General features: G+C 45.4%; 4 protein-coding genes across 4 annotated transcripts; 2 read left to right on the top strand and 2 right to left on the bottom strand.

Annotated features, from left to right (window-relative positions):
• Positions 1 to 2,581: 2,581 nt before the first annotated feature.
• Positions 2,582 to 3,586, bottom strand: PEX2_053350 (uncharacterized protein; the record flags this gene model as incomplete). Its single annotated transcript, XM_016742609.1, has 1 exon — positions 2,582 to 3,586. The coding sequence occupies one exon, from the start codon at positions 3,584 to 3,586 to the stop codon at positions 2,582 to 2,584; it is 1,005 nt and encodes a 334-aa protein (XP_016600860.1).
• Positions 3,587 to 6,608: 3,022 nt separating this feature from the next.
• PEX2_053340 (beta-glucosidase) lies at positions 6,609 to 9,459 on the top strand (the record flags this gene model as incomplete). Its single annotated transcript, XM_016742608.1, has 8 exons — positions 6,609 to 6,711; positions 6,771 to 6,920; positions 6,982 to 7,175; positions 7,231 to 7,283; positions 7,347 to 7,569; positions 7,619 to 7,868; positions 7,929 to 8,091; positions 8,154 to 9,459. The coding sequence occupies 8 exons, from the start codon at positions 6,609 to 6,611 to the stop codon at positions 9,457 to 9,459; spliced, it is 2,442 nt and encodes an 813-aa protein (XP_016600859.1).
• Positions 9,460 to 9,963: 504 nt separating this feature from the next.
• Positions 9,964 to 10,480, top strand: PEX2_053330 (ribonuclease III domain-containing protein; the record flags this gene model as incomplete). The annotated part of the gene is made up of 2 exons (XM_016742607.1): positions 9,964 to 10,183; positions 10,269 to 10,480. The coding sequence occupies 2 exons, from the start codon at positions 9,964 to 9,966 to the stop codon at positions 10,478 to 10,480; spliced, it is 432 nt and encodes a 143-aa protein (XP_016600858.1).
• A 796-nt stretch (positions 10,481 to 11,276) lies between these two features.
• Positions 11,277 to 16,846, bottom strand: PEX2_053320 (ankyrin repeat domain-containing protein; the record flags this gene model as incomplete). The annotated part of the gene is made up of 7 exons (XM_016742606.1): positions 11,277 to 14,750; positions 14,795 to 15,407; positions 15,459 to 15,983; positions 16,038 to 16,062; positions 16,117 to 16,278; positions 16,335 to 16,381; positions 16,536 to 16,846. 7 exons carry the CDS (start codon positions 16,844 to 16,846, stop codon positions 11,277 to 11,279), a joined length of 5,157 nt encoding a protein of 1,718 aa, XP_016600857.1.
• Positions 16,847 to 17,196: the final 350 nt, after the last annotated feature.

Genomic DNA, 17,196 nt, shown 5'->3' with positions numbered 1-17,196 from the left:
CGCTAATATGTGCAGCTGGACATCAGCTTTGGGCATGCAACATACACCCTCCTGAGCTCGGTCCTCTTGGGCCATTTTCAGACCAGTGAAACCTTGTTTCCCATTTTAAGGGCCTCTACAGCACTCGAAATCATCTTGCTTCTCACGGGTTGGGAGACGATCTTTAAAGAGTGAAGGTACTTTGAAGAGAATGAGATGATACAGACGATATCGCAGAACTGGAAAAAGGCGAAACTGTGATTCCAAATACTCTCAACATTTTAGAGATGTGCTTTAAGGGAGTCTTATGATAAGGAACTGGGGACAAGGTCGAGGTGTCTTGCAAACGGCTCAAGCAACGGGGGCATAGCTCACTGTCAATCAGGAGAGGTAATCATGCCAAGCCCATAACTACCCACTGGAAACCCCAAATGAGGTAAGTAGTCAAAGGTCGTTAAGGTCATTAAATTTGTTGCCGCCTGGATCCTTCTAGAGCTCTGGATCATCTTCTGCCTTCCACTCCTTCACAGTGAATCCGTTTGGAATATGAGAATCAACGCCTTCAAGGATCTTCAGCCTGGCAGTTTGGCATCTTTTTCGCGCGCCAGTTGCTCAATTTGGGCTACGAAATCCAGATCAGATTTGTAATTTAGATAGGGGGTACCTGTATCCACGGCCATCCCTCAACTTGGACCAGAACAATTGTTCATACTTTACCAGTCTATACGGTGTGACATTGGCTGTTGTTGTCGAATGGAATCCAAGTCTTGACGCTGATGACTGTGAATTTCAACCGGAGTACAGTTACTGTATCGTCAAATCGTGGGACGGTAAAGCTTCCCCGGCCCCTATATACTATCCAAGTTTCTGAAAGACGCAATTAACATTTTATAAGATACTTCATTAGCATCCAATGAAACGATATTAGAATGCGAGACAATGTCGAGTCCTCTTGGATAGTGGATGGAACCTTATCAGGCTGCAGCTGCTACGTCGCTATATATGGTTACTACAACATCAGTAAGTGGGAAATAACCTCCTTAGCAAGCTTATGAGTATCGAAAATAAATCATTTAAAGCTCTCACTTGCGATATAATCGAAACTGGGGACAAGGCAATTTCAGAGTCACTCTTGGAGGCTTTGAACCCCTGGATAGGAACAGGCAACTGCACGACCGGGCTATTATCTGGCTTGACCAGCGATGCGGCTCGTGCAGTCTGCATTGCTTCCAACTCTATGATACCCGTGGCATCCTCTTCCCTTCATGTATCCACACAAGTGATAATCACCACTACAGCTACCAGTACTGCTTTTGTCGCGGGCTCTACCACAATATCGCTCGTCATGGAACCGGGATATACATCTAGCTGCGACCAATACTATAAAGTTGTCAGTGGAGACTCATGCTATAGCATTGCACAATCATATGGAATTACTCTTGCTGAGTCCTACAGCTGGAACCCAGATGTCGGCGATGATTGTGCTAGCCTCTAGTTAGGGTACGGGGTTTGTGTTGGTGTTTTTTTAAATGGCACCGCTTTTGCGACTGCAACTGCGACAAATTCCTCAATAAACATTGCTACCATCACCGAGAGAAAGATGCTTTCTATATATCTTGGCGTGAGAAGTTGATTTGGACGTGAAAGGGGTATGGCATAGCTAGATTCATAGCAATTCGCACAACCTGGAAATAGCTCTCAAGTACTAATTTTCTCTGAGGTAGTTGCTTCTGATTGTCATGACAGACCTGAAGTCTCCCTAGATAAATCTGAAGATAACTACTCCCACACCTCACCTTCCAACACAGTGCCAAATATTATACAACAGAACTATCATCTTAGTGAATAAAGCGTTTGGCAATTATGCTTATCGGTATTTCTGGCCAATTTAAGGATATCAGCTTATTTATTAGAAACGATATCCCTATATAACTAGACCTTGACAAGTCCCGCAGCTAGTCTTCCGCACGACCCAGTAATGGGTCTGGGTCGAACTGGCTAACCCAGTATTGGGTCTGGGGCCCCAAATTTGGTTACAAACTAAGCAAACACGCTAATTGTGTGTATAATTCTGCTTGTTTAGCTGGGTTATGACTGCCAAGACCCCCTTCTATGTAGAAACTGGGTCGAACTGGGCCTATACTGGGTCTGGGTTGGGTTCTGGGTCGAGACCTTCGACCCAAAATGGGCTATGCGGAAGACTACTCCTATTGGAGTAGATATGACTAGGATATGGGACCAAAATCCTTTTAGTCCCATGGGAGTTGTTTTAAGGCCTAGGACCTTGGGCCCAAAGTTGGGCTTTGCGGAAGTCTAGTTAGAAGGTTAGACCCTTAAACCGCCCTGCTACTAGGGCGGTTTAAGGATTATGAGGGTTACCTATAGATAGTCATATATAACTAGTTAGACTGCAATAGGTTAATTGAACTTTGATTGATTGATTGATTGACAGTAATATGATTGATTGACAGTAATATGATTGATTGACAGTAATATGATTGATTGACAGTAATAATTACAATCGACTCCGCGTTGGTGTTACTTTTGACAAAGCACAGACAGATTTACAGTATCAACAAGAGTAGGAAGTGAGCTATTGACTTTAGCCTGCAAAATCAATTTCCCCATTCTCCGCATTACCCTGCTCAGAGTTATAGCTGACGCCAGCGACCTTGAGCCCATCACGATTAAGAAGCGTGATAGTGTCACCGTCTGTAGATAAGGGGCAATTCGGAACCTCAAAGACCTTGGTAGCCTTTGCATCTACAGCCGCATTGCTAGGGAGAACCTGTTGTTCCAAGCGCGAATTGCGGATCCTCCAACGTGCGAGTGATATCTTGCGGTTCGTGAGGTTCGCCAGGGTAACAGACTGCTGCTTGTCTTCTCCTTGGCCAAAAGAATCCACAACGGCCTTGTGGATAGCAAGTGAATTTTCGACAAGGTCACCAGGCAGGAGGTCTTTCCAGGTGACTCGTGATATGGCATGGCCAGTATCCTCGCTTGTATGCACGGCCTGCGATGCAAAGGCGAGGAAAATACCAACCCATTTATCAGTCTCTGGGAAATGGAAGATAAGCGCGCCGTCCTGGTACACGCCATCGTCACCCGACCACTTTTCGATGTTGCCCTGATTCATGTGGACATTGTGTATTCCATCATCTGAGTCGTATCGCTCACCGAAGATGTAAACGACAGCCCTTTCCTTGATTGCTTGCTCGACTTTAGGCTCCAGGACATCGATAATGTCATTATTTGGACCATTGATGTCGTGCTGAAGAACCCGACCGGTATTCACGTCAAAGAGGTTGCCCCGGATGTAATCAAGCCGTAGGCCGTGCGGTCCTGGCTCTTTATCGTCCAAGCGCTCGAAGCCGGTCTCGAGCTTCGACAGACCCCTGACGAGAGGATGGCCGCTCATATCCTCATTTACCCAATAGACAAGTCGCGACTCTTTTGGATCTCCAGACTTGATATTTATGGCGGCGTTATATTCTGGCCCTCCATTATTGCGAAAATAGAGAGTTAGATGAGGTGTTTTGGTCCCACGACGTTGAACATGGTATCTTTTGGGATGAGCCTTCCAGACGCCGTAATTGTCGAGCGGCATGTTGCTTCTAAGCTGGAAATGATGATATAATCAAAAGCTCTCGTTGACCGTAATATACAAGGGTTGTCAGGATGGAATAGGTTAGATTTGGGGGCATTTATACCCTGGGGTTTGTGGTCAGACGACGGGGAGGGAGCTTTTGAATAACGTCACCTCCTGGAGTGTTGAGACTTCCTACCATGGTTAGCTTCACGTCACGCATATGTGAACCGCAACTAATATTATTCAATTAAGTATCAATTATACTTGTGTGAACAGGTAGTTTCATCTAGGGTAACCAACTCCATAGCACGTAGATAGACTGAGCACCCCATGATCGTCCAAGGGCTCGCTAATGATGCCCATCATTACTTTACGGCTTTGGAGTTGATTTGTCTGCTCTGGTAAAGACCATGGTACTGAATCTGAGAACAAGAGTGCCGTACAGAATTAAAAATGGCAGCGTCGAGAAGACCCAAAGGTTAAGTTTGTTCTAGACTCATGTCCCAGTATCATTTCTTCATTTGGTTGAATTAGACCTGATCCTAGGTGCTGACTTTCTTACATTTAATCACTACGTAATGAGGCAATAATGAATGGCAGTCTGGAGAATCTACCTTTGTCTGTAAAAGGGCTGGATGAATTTCACCTATCGAAACAAAGATAGCGTCATTTTCCGATAAGCAAATCATATAATGCTCAAGTCCAATTAAAAAGATTAATAGTGCACTATAGAGTCGGGAATACCTTTTAAGTAATTTACATAAATAAATTTAGTCAAGAGATGGAACTTCCGTAATAGGTCGCTAAAAATTCATATTCGCGTTTCGAATATTAGGATGGTTAATTTGCTTTAATCGGATCATGTGTTGGTTTGCTTGGCTTGGTCTATGGTCAACTGGGACACTTACATTCCTTTCTGGCAAATAGAAGACCAGATGTCATTGAGACATCCGCATGCGGGTAGCTATAACACATATAATGTGGTTGAGATAAAGTTAAGGTATATGAAGGTGAAAACCCCTGTTATTCGTCGGAATGTATAATGGCTTAGTGACCCCACTTTATCTTACTTTCTTTGTAGCATTTTTTGCCACATTATCATCAGCAGATGTAAATTGCTGTCAACTCCATAGTGCACCTCATGAATGATCTAGATCCACCTCACACCATGTGATTCCATTTCGTATTTGCAAAGAAGAAGCAAAGAATCTTCAGTCTTACTCGCCGCACCTTGGAGCAGATTCAAAGTAAAACCAGGCCAGGCGCTTCTAACTCTTATCATAGTGATCCACTTGCGTATTTCTAGATCATCATTGTCGAGGCCGCATCGCATAGTTTTTATCATTGTGGTGAAAAAGTCTGATCTTGTCCAGACCTTTTTATTCAAAGGTATTAGCTATTTCAGGTTATCCATGATTTCACTTCATGCAGTACCCCTAAATGGCCCAGAACACAAACATTGATATTTGCGGATACCAGATTACTGATCCAAATTCATTCGTAAGAACTCAACTTCATTTCCATAACTTCATTTTCATTCACTTACTAAAAATTGTCGGCCATGTGATAGTCCTAATCTAGATCGATTACATCTATATATCTAACCGGCTTCCCGCTCAAATCTAATACATCTATTTCCAATTCAGAAGAACCAAACCCTAAATCCTAAACAGCCGAGTATATCTCAGATGTCGGCAGTTTGATGGGGGTGACTCCACCACCCCATAGCCCGGCACAACTGGCCCAGTCTAATCAATCACAATCAGTCCCGAGGTGAGGTCTTGTTATCGTCTTACGTAAACACTGGGACATCGATGAATTCAGGGGTACGTACCGCCCAGAGTGAACGGATGGAGAGATCCACAAGGAGGTTGAGGAGTATAAAGATCCAGAGGATATAATGTCCATACCAGATAGAAAGGATTTGATTTTCTTTAAGGAGGTTAACGGGTTAAGAGCTCCTATTCTAGGGTAGATATATACGGAAATTAGATCTATAGTATCCTTATACAATAACCTTCTTTTAAACCAGATTAATATAAAGCTTAGCATAAAATATTTGCCTAGCTACCTAGGGTATTTCTAAACTAAGACAACGATGAGTGGAAAATTAGTATAGGCTGACGTAACCCTTTATTTAGACTTGCCAGTGGAGATAAATATATATAGTTAAAGTGATTGTAAAATTGGAAGCTTTTTTCTTTTCTCTTTCTTCAATCTGTGACTAGATAATGGATGCTTTTATTTGCTATGTTATATATTGTGCAAATTTGACGCGTAACTGGTAGCTCTGGGAGTCAAAAGGCTTTGTAGGTTCTATAGTATCGACTGAACATAGGGTCCCTCGGCTGATCACATCGGCACTTAGAAATGTGTGGACAGCCCCACCTTGCGAGCCTGGCAATAGGCCATATAGCCCTACAGGATCAAGCTTCAATGTTGGGAAGATTAACTAAGACTTTCCTTATTTAGAGGACCTCGTTTTGCATGCTACACAAATGCAAAGCAAGACTAGTACATATGATCAAACTCACGAAAACGGACTTGTAAAAAGACATTCAGGGAACAGAAAACGGAAATTCAAAGAAATATAAGGGTCTTCCTTTTAGAAGTGTTCTTCTTTTAAAACCCCAATGCTGGGTTCTCGCTTTGATTGCTTAAAGCAATCAATCTCGGCATGATTTGATCCAAGAGCCACTGAACTGCATATTGTAAGTGGTGTTATCCCACACCCTCCTACTCTCTCTGCACCATGTGGTGCGTCAAATGACAAAATTTCCCCGTGGGGGTGGGGCCTTCCCCGCATTTACACCCCGCTACTGCAAGCTCATTTCGGCACATGAGATGGCTTGGGCCTTTTTACATCGGTATTCTGCCCATCTCTCTTCCACTCCATCTGCTCATAATAAGCCACCTCGGTGAAATGACGGCCGTTCACGACAAGCTCTTCCCCGCAAAAGGCTTCTTGTGGTAATATGGCCGTGCTTAACTCTGAGACTAACTAAGAAAGAAGATTGGCCCGGGGCTTACTACGCCCAAAATGGCTGAGATGTTGTGTCTCATTCTGCCGAAGTATACCCGGGCGCCCTCAGCATGGAATCTCCCGGGATTGAAACTGTTCGAAATACCGAAGCTAGGAAGGGGTTCGCGATATAAAAGGGGCTTGAGTCTCACAGAGTCGAAACATACTATTCAGCGACAGTCGGTTTATGGTCTTCTCTAATCATGTTTATCTCATGGAGAAAGGCAGTTGTACTTCTGGGCTTCACAGTGGGGAGGTTGGTGCTCGCAGAGGACATCATTACTAGTGATACGACTTTCTATGGGCAATCCCCTCCAGTTTATCCTTCACGTACGCCATAATATCGATGCTTTCTTTTTGCTTTGGGAGTTACTGCTAATCGAATGAGTAGCCGAAGGCACCGGCGCTGGAGATTGGGCATCTGCATACCAGAAAGCCAAAGCATTTGTCGCCAAGTTATCTGACGATGAGAAGGTCAATCTAACTGCAGGTGTTTCTTCTGAGAATGGATGTTCTGGAAATATCCAGGGTATTCCTCGATTGGGATTCCCAGGAATGTGTGTCAGCGATGCCGGTAATGGCTTGGTGAGTTCTCGTCCACAATTGAAATGGATGAGATATTAATTCGACCTGCTTGTAGAGAGGACCTGATTTTGTCAACAGTTGGTCATCTGGAATCCATGTAGGGGCGAGGTTGGTCTTGAATCATTTGAAAATTCTGTTACTGCATTTTACTGACATCACTCCTTCATATAGTTGGAACCGCGACCTTGCCAAGGCCCGAGCTGTCTACATGGGAAAGGAGTTTCGGAAAAAAGGCGTGAACATGATCCTGGGCCCTGTCGTTGGTCCCATCGGCCGTGTAACACTTGGTGGCCGTAATTGGGAAGGGTTCGCTGCGGATCCATACCTGAGTGGGATCCTGGCTGCCGAGTCGGTCAAGGGTCTTCAATCCCAAAACGTTGCCACATCTCTGAAGGTTCGTCAAAGCGAGCACTGGAGAGCTTCCAGATCTAAAATTGCGTTAGCATTACATCGGAAATGAGCAAGAAACCAACCGCAATCCAGAAACAGATTCCAATGGGCACTATGTTGAGGCCGTCTCTTCTAACATCGACGACAAGACACTCCATGAACTCTATCTATGGCCTTTCCAAGACGCAGTACTTGCTGGAACTACTTGCGTCATGTGCTCATACAACCGTTTGAATAATTCATACGCTTGTCAGAATAGCAAGACCCTCAATGGCCTTCTGAAAACAGAGCTTGGCTTTCAAGGTACGCAAATCCTCCCCAACGTTTCCACGGAACCAAAAGCCTTACAATTATGATGACTAGGATACGTTATTTCTGACTGGTATGCGCAACATGCTGGCATTTCCTCTGCCAGTGCTGGTTTGGATGTTGTTATGCCAAGCTCAAGTTACTGGAACAGCAATTTGACTACAGCGATCACAAATGGAACCATGGAGGCATCACGTCTAGATGACATGATTACAAGGTACGGAAAACTTGCAATTTAACAAGAATTGACGTGCATAAAACTAAAAATCAAATGAGCAGACTGATGGCGACGTGGTATTATCTTGATCAAGATTCGGCCTTCCCAAGTCCTGGCATCGGCATTCCATCTAGCATAAGTGCCGCGCACCAGGCTATTATTGCTACCTCCGAAGCAGCAAAATCAGTGCTTTTGCAATCGTCCATTGAGGGACACGTTCTGGTGAAGAACAAAAACAACGCCCTTCCTCTCAAACCCCCGGAACTAGTCTCTGTTTTCGGATATGATGCCTATACACCGATGTCTTACACTCTTGCAACTTCATTCAGCTTCCCAACTACAGAGCGATCAGACCTCTATCATAATGGAACCTTGTATAGTGGCGGTGGATCTGGCGCGAACTCACCCGCGTATATTGACTCCCCAATCGAAGCTCTGCAGCGTCGAGCCTACGAAGACGGCTCTTCTATTCTCTGGGATTTTACCTCGGAAAATCCTACCGTCAATTACGTGTCGGACGTATGCCTGGTCTTCATCAATGCTTACGCTACGGAAGGTGCTGATCGAGAGGCTCTTTCCGACAGCCACAGCGATACGATTGTGACGAATGTCGCAAAAAATTGTGCAAACACTGTTGTTGTGGTCCACAATGCTGGGATCCGCACGATCGAGTCTTGGGTAGATCATGCAAATGTGACCGGTGTCATCTTTGCCCATCTACCTGGTCAGGACACCGGTCGTGCATTGGTAGATATTCTCTATGGAGATGCAAACCCTTCAGGCAAACTTCCATACACAGTTGCAAAGCAAAGCCCTGACTATGGGTCTCTGCTTGAGCCATCTCAGCCCGAAGGGGAATATGAGTACTTCCCCCAGTCTAACTTTTCGGAAGGAGTTTATATCGACTATCGTGCGTTTGATCAAAGTGGAATCGAGCCCCAGTACGCGTTCGGATATGGTCTATCATACACTACATTTGGCTACTCTAATCTCAAAGTATCGAAGACTTCGGCCTCTTTGACTAGTTATCCCGCAAAGGCTTCGATTCTTCCGGGCGGAAACCCTCGGCTCTTTGATACGCTAGTTAAGATCTCTGCCACTGTGAAAAATACTGGAAACGTTGATGGGAAGGAAGTCGCACAGCTCTATGTTGGAATTCCTGGTGGACCTGTTCGCCAGCTTCGGGGCTTTGAGAAGGTCTTGATCAAGTCTGGCAAAACGACGACCGTCACTTTCAGCCTTACTCGGCGAGACTTGAGCACGTGGGATACTGATGCACAGGAATGGCTACTCCAGCGTGGAACATATCAGATCTATGTTGGACGAAGTAGCAGGGACCTGCCACTTACGGGGACTTTGACGATTTAATTTCAAATTTGATCTACTTATCTACGTTCAAAGGTGTAGGGGATCGCGACTACCATGCTCATCCAAAAGCAAAGTCGTTTGATCGAACATGTTGCCTCTGATTCTAAATAAGACCCAATATGAAGTGCACAACTCAAAATAGACTTCAAAAAGATAATAATTGTGTAAAAGAATATTTGAAGAGGCTGTTGTTTGCAGACTAAGCGATCAGAAGACCCGTGGACATATAAATGCCTTATCTTTGGTAGATACCCTTCTTTCTCCCCTATATCTATAACACTATAGCTACTCAATATATATATGGATCTATCTCCGTTTGCTGACAGAGGTCAGCAGTCAAACGAACCGAATGAGACAACCCCCGGATTCAGGTGTTTGCTCCATCTCTCTTTCCTCAGTGCTCTGTACCAATTAGTCTAACAAGTGAAAGCTTAATCATTCACTTCTACTCTCATCACGTCCATCTCTATTGTCATTCATCAAGACGTTCAAACACATTGCATCATGGTCGGAAATTGGATCTTTCCGCATCCCTCAGATGACAGACTCCAGGTCTTTGAGGAGAAGATTGACTATCGATTCACCGATCGCCTTCTCGCCCGGGAGGCACTCCAATCTCCGAACAGTTCAAACGAAGATGGCAATAGGACATTTGCTTTAATCGGGGACAAAGTCATCGACTTGGTCATTGTGACCACTGGCCGCAAAAACAACAAGACGCGAAGTAAGCATACCCCCTGGCTACTTTACTTGATTTCATCAGCTTATGATTTTGACTCCGAGTAGGCAAAATCAACGATATGATCCAGCAGAGGGCTGTAATGCCCATCTCTCCAAGCAGGGGTTCGATCTCGGCATCGACCAATTTATTGTCAAAAACCCTATCCAGTTGGACATTGGGAACAGGCTTATGGCTACCACAATGGAGGCGATTATCGGGGCCGTAAACCTCAACTGTAACGGGCAGATACCACTATGTGCCGGTGCCATGGCCGCATTGGGGATCTCTTGGCCCCAATGAACACCATTCAACTGCCACGGTGAGATACAGAACCCCCCGACGTAGGGGCTAGCAGGATATATTGCAGCCTGTGGGGAAGGGGGGAGTGGCGGTTTCATTTGATAGCGGAGTGGATTGTAATGACTTGTATCCCACAACACTATTCAATGAACCTTACCCATACCCATAATTGATCCCGCTTGTTCCTATGCGGGGGGTTGTGTACGTTTCCGCGGTCTGGAATTGGTTTTTTCGGGGAAATATTGCAAGGGATACTGGCAGATGAGAATGAAATCCTGGGGACTGGGGAGAGAAAGCATTGTTGCACTGATTCTGGTATTATCCTCGCCTCGTAGCCATATCCTGATGGACAGCGGCTTATTGCTCGAAACAGGTATGTTTTAGTCATAAACCACTACTTCGTATAGGATTTGGGTAAGTGAGCTATTGATGGTCTACGTGGGCCTATTATTGTATTTAGATCGACCTATCGCAGTATTTCCATTCCTTAGCCCCCTGAATTCTTCAAACATCTACTTTCAGTTCACCCAGAATTTGTGCGAAAACGGTCGATAGGATCGTAGGTTACACTGCTACCTATCTTCTTGAGATATTGGCTGACTCCTCTAGTATCTTGAGGGTCGCGCTGCAGAGTATGACCCATCACCTTTGACAAGCGGATTCTTCGAAATCTATCACTTCACCTATTGAGAACTCATGGGAAAGAGATATATGGGTGGCGCTTCTCTCCATTTTGGTCAAAGTACATTACAATTCTCAATTTTATATACAGATTCAAATCATATCCTAGAATTTTTCAAGCCCCTCGAATCCTGTCCCAAACATCCTCAAACCCCTCAAAGCTTGGAATATCCTTCACCCGCAGTTGATCCACGATACCTTCGATAGAAGCTCCATTTTCAAGCAGTACTCTAGCCACCTTCAAATAGTCTTCATGATAATCGTGGCGGTCTTCAATATCATCCTCATCGTCTCCATACCATGCCTGTGGATCTAATGCTATGTGAAGAGCAGTCGGTCCACATATTCTTCCGTCAGACCTTTTGAAGCATCCTGTATTCGCATTCACGTCTGCACCATGCTTCAAAAGAAGCTCAACCATGTTGATATTACCCCCAATTACGGCCAAATGGAGGGGGTGAGCATTCCATGATTCCTTGTCGGAGTCAAAATCTGGTAAGTTATCCTCGTCGAACTGTGTGGTGGAAGCGCAGATGCTAGCCCCGGCAGCAATCAGTTTCTCGACTGTTGCGACTTCATCGCCGCGTGTGGCGCCGTGCAGTGGACGCCATCCACGACTGTCAGCTTTTTCAATATCAACGTTGCATTCCAGCAAGAAAGAGACTGCCTTTGTCATCCCCCGAGCGGATACATGATAAAGAAGTGACGGGTGCTTTCCAGAAAGTGCGGCGCAAGAGTTGAAATCACTCTCGAGCTTGAGAAGGTACAGAAACATGGTCTCGTTGTAATTCTTCAAAGCGTTCCAAATCATGGTGTTTCCTCTTTCGTTCGTTTTGTTTGCTATCTGTTGACAAATTTCTGCATCAAGGAGGAAGGCTCTAGCCTCAACAGAGCGATAGGCATGATGATCGGAAGTATGTTCCGCCATATTCACCGGAAGAAGGAGCCGTACAATATCATGATAAGGTGTATCATCTTCAGCCGAGCGATGTAGTGAAAATGCGGCACAATGGATGGGAAAATAGCCATTTTCATCTGGTACATCTGCATAAGCACCATGGGAGATTAAACTAATGACCAAATCGACGTTCCCTGTGTTTGCGGCGAAGTGCAATAATGTTTCATTGATTGAGTTCTTGTGGTTAAGCTTCTCAGCACGTTTCAACGCCAGGCATATGCAGTCGAAAATCTCTTTATTGCTTTGCTGGCCCTTATATTCCAAATATTGGGTCCAATGCCCCGGCTTTGGGGATTTTGAGGCATGCGATATCAGGCAATGCAGTGACTCTGTGTTGTTGACTGCTGCAGCCGTCAAAATGGGATCAAATTTATTTTCAAAAGACTGGAAGCAATCAGCACCAAGCTTTAATAGAGCAGATGTAATCTGAGCCATTGGAATCTTCTCGGCTGCGAGAAGAAGAGGAGTTGTGTTTGTTTCTGAGTCACAAAAGTTCACGTCTGCACCCGCCGACACCAAACTAGTCAGAATTGGCTCGAAGGCCTGCACCATGTCCTCGTGTGGAAGTGTTGGTTTTTGAAGGCCATTCTTTGCCCTTGCCTGTGCAAATAAACTGCTAAATCCAGCGCGAGATAGCATCTTTCTGGACGAAGAAAGCAGGGAGGAGGGTCCAGCGAAAAGTCGGTCATCAATGCTCTTTACCAATTCCAAAGCAGCATCATCACCTGGTGACACCCCACTCCCAATAAGGCGTTCGACGATCTCAATTTGAAGGTCTCTGGCCGCATCTGTCACAATAGCCCGAGCACTAGGGCTGGTGGGGGGCTGCGCTCCAAAGTTCATCAAGAGCCGAGCTATACTCCAAGCTCTCCGCCTCAATGCATTAGTCAATGGCGTGTCTAATTGAATGTCTCCGTCATCTGAAGACTTGGAAACAATGGATTGACAAGTTTGCCGGGCCAGTAATGAGATGATTTCTTCTTCTGACAATCCACGGAACAACAGGCGGAGAACTTCTTCCACCTCTTCCACATCCCAGCTCGGCTTCACGGATTCCATCATGGTATGGATTGGACTCCGCTGGCTCTCGTCAACAGTCTCAATGTTAGACCCAGGCCCCATAAAAAGCTCGATGCATTTCACACTCCGATGCCTTGCTGCATCGTGCAAAGCAGTTTTGCCTTCTTTATCTTGGAACCCGGCATCAACTCCTTTCAAAAGCAGCATGCGAACCATTTCAGCACCCAAAGCCCTCTTCTCTGAATCCTCATTGTCCGCACCGGCAAGACAAACAGCCACCGTTAGATAGCTTCGCCATTCATCTTTGTTGGAATTGACATCTAAACCACCTTCAATCAGAGCCTGTGCTGTCGCAACAAATCCGTTCGACACTGCGATGTATAGGGCATTCCATCCACACTCATGCAACTCAAATTGTGCCCCTTTAGATAACAAAAGTAGTACAAATTGTGGATCTTGTTGACCCGCGGCTGCATCCAAAGGTGTTTTAGTATGCCACCGATCATTCACATGAGCACCGTCATGGTCGAGGATGACTTTCGCAGTTTCCAAGTACCCGAGGTTGATAGCAGTCTGCAAAGGAGGCTCGCATGTTCCACTATTTCGTCCTTCGGCACCCTTTTCCAGCAGAGCCTGTGCAAAACGTGGGTCTCTCTGTTGTGCGGCAAAGTTCAACGGCGATTTGTATCCAGAAACGTAATTCACATCTGCGCCGAGTTCAAGAAACAATTCAGCTGCCTGGAAATCAGCATCTTGGATAGCAGAGACAAGTAGAATTGACTTCCATTTTGATGGATCTTCCTTCATTAATCCATGGAGGTAACTTCTCGGGTCCTCGTTCACGTATGTCTCTCCGGCGATCAATTCGCCTGGGCGAATTGGATGTCCGTTCAAGAGTGACTCCAGTGTGTTGTGCCACGTGCTCTCAGCAAGAGGAACTTTGAAGCTCTCTCTGGACCAGATCTTCTGGAAATCTTCCCCTCTAGTAGAATCTAGTGTATCAAAGTGGGCAACAAGCAGGTCGAATATTGTAGCATTCTTGCCCTCAGCTGCTATTTGTATTGGCGAAGTGTGCTCTGGTGTGTTCAATCGTCTGACGTCCTCGACGCTGAGGGTCCGAATATCAGCCTTGGTAACACGCGACAAGTGTGCTTGGTGATGCTGCACAAGCTCTAAAACCACCTGGGTTTCGCCGCGGGATATAGCCCAGTGCAATGCTGTCCATCCGTATTTGTTGCGATGCGTATACTTTGCACGCTCGGATAATAGAAGACGAACAATGTCCAAACTTCCAGTGAATGACGCCCAGAAAAGAGGGGTCCACCCCTGATTGTCTGCAGCATCGAAATTCACTCCACTTCTAACGAGAATTTCGGCAGAGGAAAAATGGCCGTTTGCACAGGCGTAGTGAAGAGGTGTCCAGCCATGGGTATCTGTTAGAGATGCACTGATTCCTGACTCGATCAACGCCCTGAGGGTTCCCGTAAGATTCCAATAAGCCGCAACATGCATTGCCGTTTGATCCGGAAGGATTGAATCAAAAATAGAGTCCAGGAGATTAGTCTCGAGCTCATTGCGGAAGTGTAATGCTTGAACGGCAGCATTCAGGAGCTTCTTGTTGCAAAGTGTAATGCTTGAACGGCAGCATTCAGGAGCTTCTTGTTGCAAATGACAAACCAAACAAGTGACTTCAGATCTTTCCCCACGCTTTCTATTTCGTTCAGATGTCTTGCCCAATTCCGCGAGGCATAATCCAGAAACGGCATTTTATGGAAGCGGAGAGACATCTCCACGCGACTAGTGCATGGACCATCCTTGAACGGACTGAGACACATGTATCGTAGACATGTGTTTGCCATGTCGGTCTCCATATCACATGGTAACAATGCCGTGGATCCGAAGAAGTCGTAAGCAGTCGCATGGACCATTGCAACAGTCTTGTCCTCATGTAACACCACTAGACCAAGACACGATCGAAGAAGAAGATCAGGGCTAATGAACTTATCTTCTTCAACATAATCCTCATCGCTTTTAACAGCGAAGGCATGAATTACTTCATCAATATTTAGACGTCTCTTCGCAAAGACAACCCATCCGATAAATCGTCGAGCAAGTTCTCTCCTTGCAATTGGCTGCATATTGATTCGCTCCAGTGTTAATTGGTATACTTGATTCAACACTGTCGCCTGTTTTTCAAGGGCCTTTTCCATATGAGGAACAGTGGTGAGATTCAATATCTCATCCATAATAAGCTTGGTATGTAAAAACCTAGTATCTGATCAGCGCTGTACTTATTCACCAAGAGTAGACAATTCATACATATTCCCCGACTTTTCCGTGATTCTTCCAATTAACTTCTGTGCCCCTCGAGGAAGCTCGTTCTCTCTAAAGCGAGAGTCGATGTAGATCTCTAAATCTTCCAAATGCGAACATATCTCCATCTTGGTTGCAGAATCCATAGCCTTCCTAATATGACCAAGATCTCGGCTCGTTATCATTACTTTGCACCCACTTCTGACAAACGAAGGCAGATAGGGGAGCAAACCATCTGCTCCAGTCACCTCGTCTGGGCCGTCGACTAGAAGGTATGTCGACTTCAGCTCGCATGCGGTTGCAAATGATTCAGCCAGCCATGCAGGCTCACACTGCTTCATCGGGTCCATGAAGATATGTTTCATTGCCAAAAGCACTTTTTCATCTGCTTGCTCGATTACTTGTCGGATCATACATTGCAAGATTGCCGTGAGGGTTTGCTGCTCCCGAGATGAGAACTGACAAAATACATACACCACGGAGGATGTAGTCTCTGATCTCTGATCCCATAGGTGCCCAATAGTGATTGATCTAACTGTGTCAGCATTATATAGTCATGACTGAGAGGGTTTGAGCAGCTCGTACGAGAGTGTCGATTTGCCGACACCAGCTAGTATCGGTTAGCAAAATCTTGATACGTTGCAGAGAAAGAATTGCTTCATACGGGCTCCGTAACACCAGAGCAGTGATGGGGCTCCAGTACGCCAGCTTTCCACGTTTTGTGAGCTCAGAAACCATCTCCCAGTTCCAGGATAGGCATTTGGTCTGGAGCGTAAAAGGTTATCTGACGTCGGGAACAGCGAGTAAAGATGCTGCCTAATATGCTCTATAGTTTGGATTAGAGCCAGTGTAAAGATTTATGCCATTCAAAGGGCTACAAGCCTTGGTCGATGTCTGTAACCCTTTTGTACGTGGCCGTGGCAACGGGCCTGCTGCAAATTAGTTTTGTTTTTCAAGTAGTTGCCTAGGAAAGGAGATGGACATTCGAACATTATATTTGTTGAAAGAAAATCGGCAAAGAGAGATCGGTAGTAATGCAAAAGGTCAATATAATTTTTCACCTCTTTTTCCTGGAATGGCCACACGAGGCGGCGTAGTCGCTTGTCGAGATCGAGGTGGAGGACCAACATATGGCTGCGAAACTCTTGCAGGGCTTCTTCATTGAGCGAAGATGGCCATAAGGGAAGTTCCAAACCCGTAGATTCCGCCTCTTGTGTAGCCTTTTTAACTCGAAAAAGCACATCTGTGAGCGCTGAAACTTCTTGGAGATACAAATTTTGTGTTTTGGGGGCTGATTTGATGTCCGACACATAGCTGTAGCTGAGTTTGGTAATTTGTCCCACAATCTGGATAAGGTCAGCAATACTGGCAACAAGACCTACTTTCTCGGCCATAGTCGCCTTGAAAGTGATAGCTTCAGCTTGAAAAGACCGTCAAGATGCAGGGTTGCGTGAGAACACAGGTGGGGTCAGGCACGAAGCCAGAATACGAAACGATAACCCAACCAAGTATTTGAATCTCTCGTCTCGTTAAGTTAATGGAAGTAAGTAGGAAAAACAAATTGAAATTCAGAGAAATAGGTTCATCGCCATTCAATTTATACAATGTGAAAATGTTCTATGTTCTACCCCTCGGGCCCTTTTCACACCGCTCAGCGCCAAGTTATATCTCTTAGTTCCAAAAGAACAGATATTTTCTTGTCATCCTTTTAACAAAAAGCCTGAGGCCTCATACCTGAAATTTC

The sequence above is a fragment of the Penicillium expansum genome (genome assembly GCF_000769745.1).
Source record: "Penicillium expansum strain MD-8 chromosome Unknown contig174, whole genome shotgun sequence".
Classification (NCBI taxonomy): Eukaryota; Fungi; Ascomycota; class Eurotiomycetes; order Eurotiales; family Aspergillaceae; genus Penicillium; species Penicillium expansum.
The sequence above is the reverse complement of the archived record's forward strand: the minus strand, read 5'-3'. Positions and strand labels throughout refer to the sequence as shown.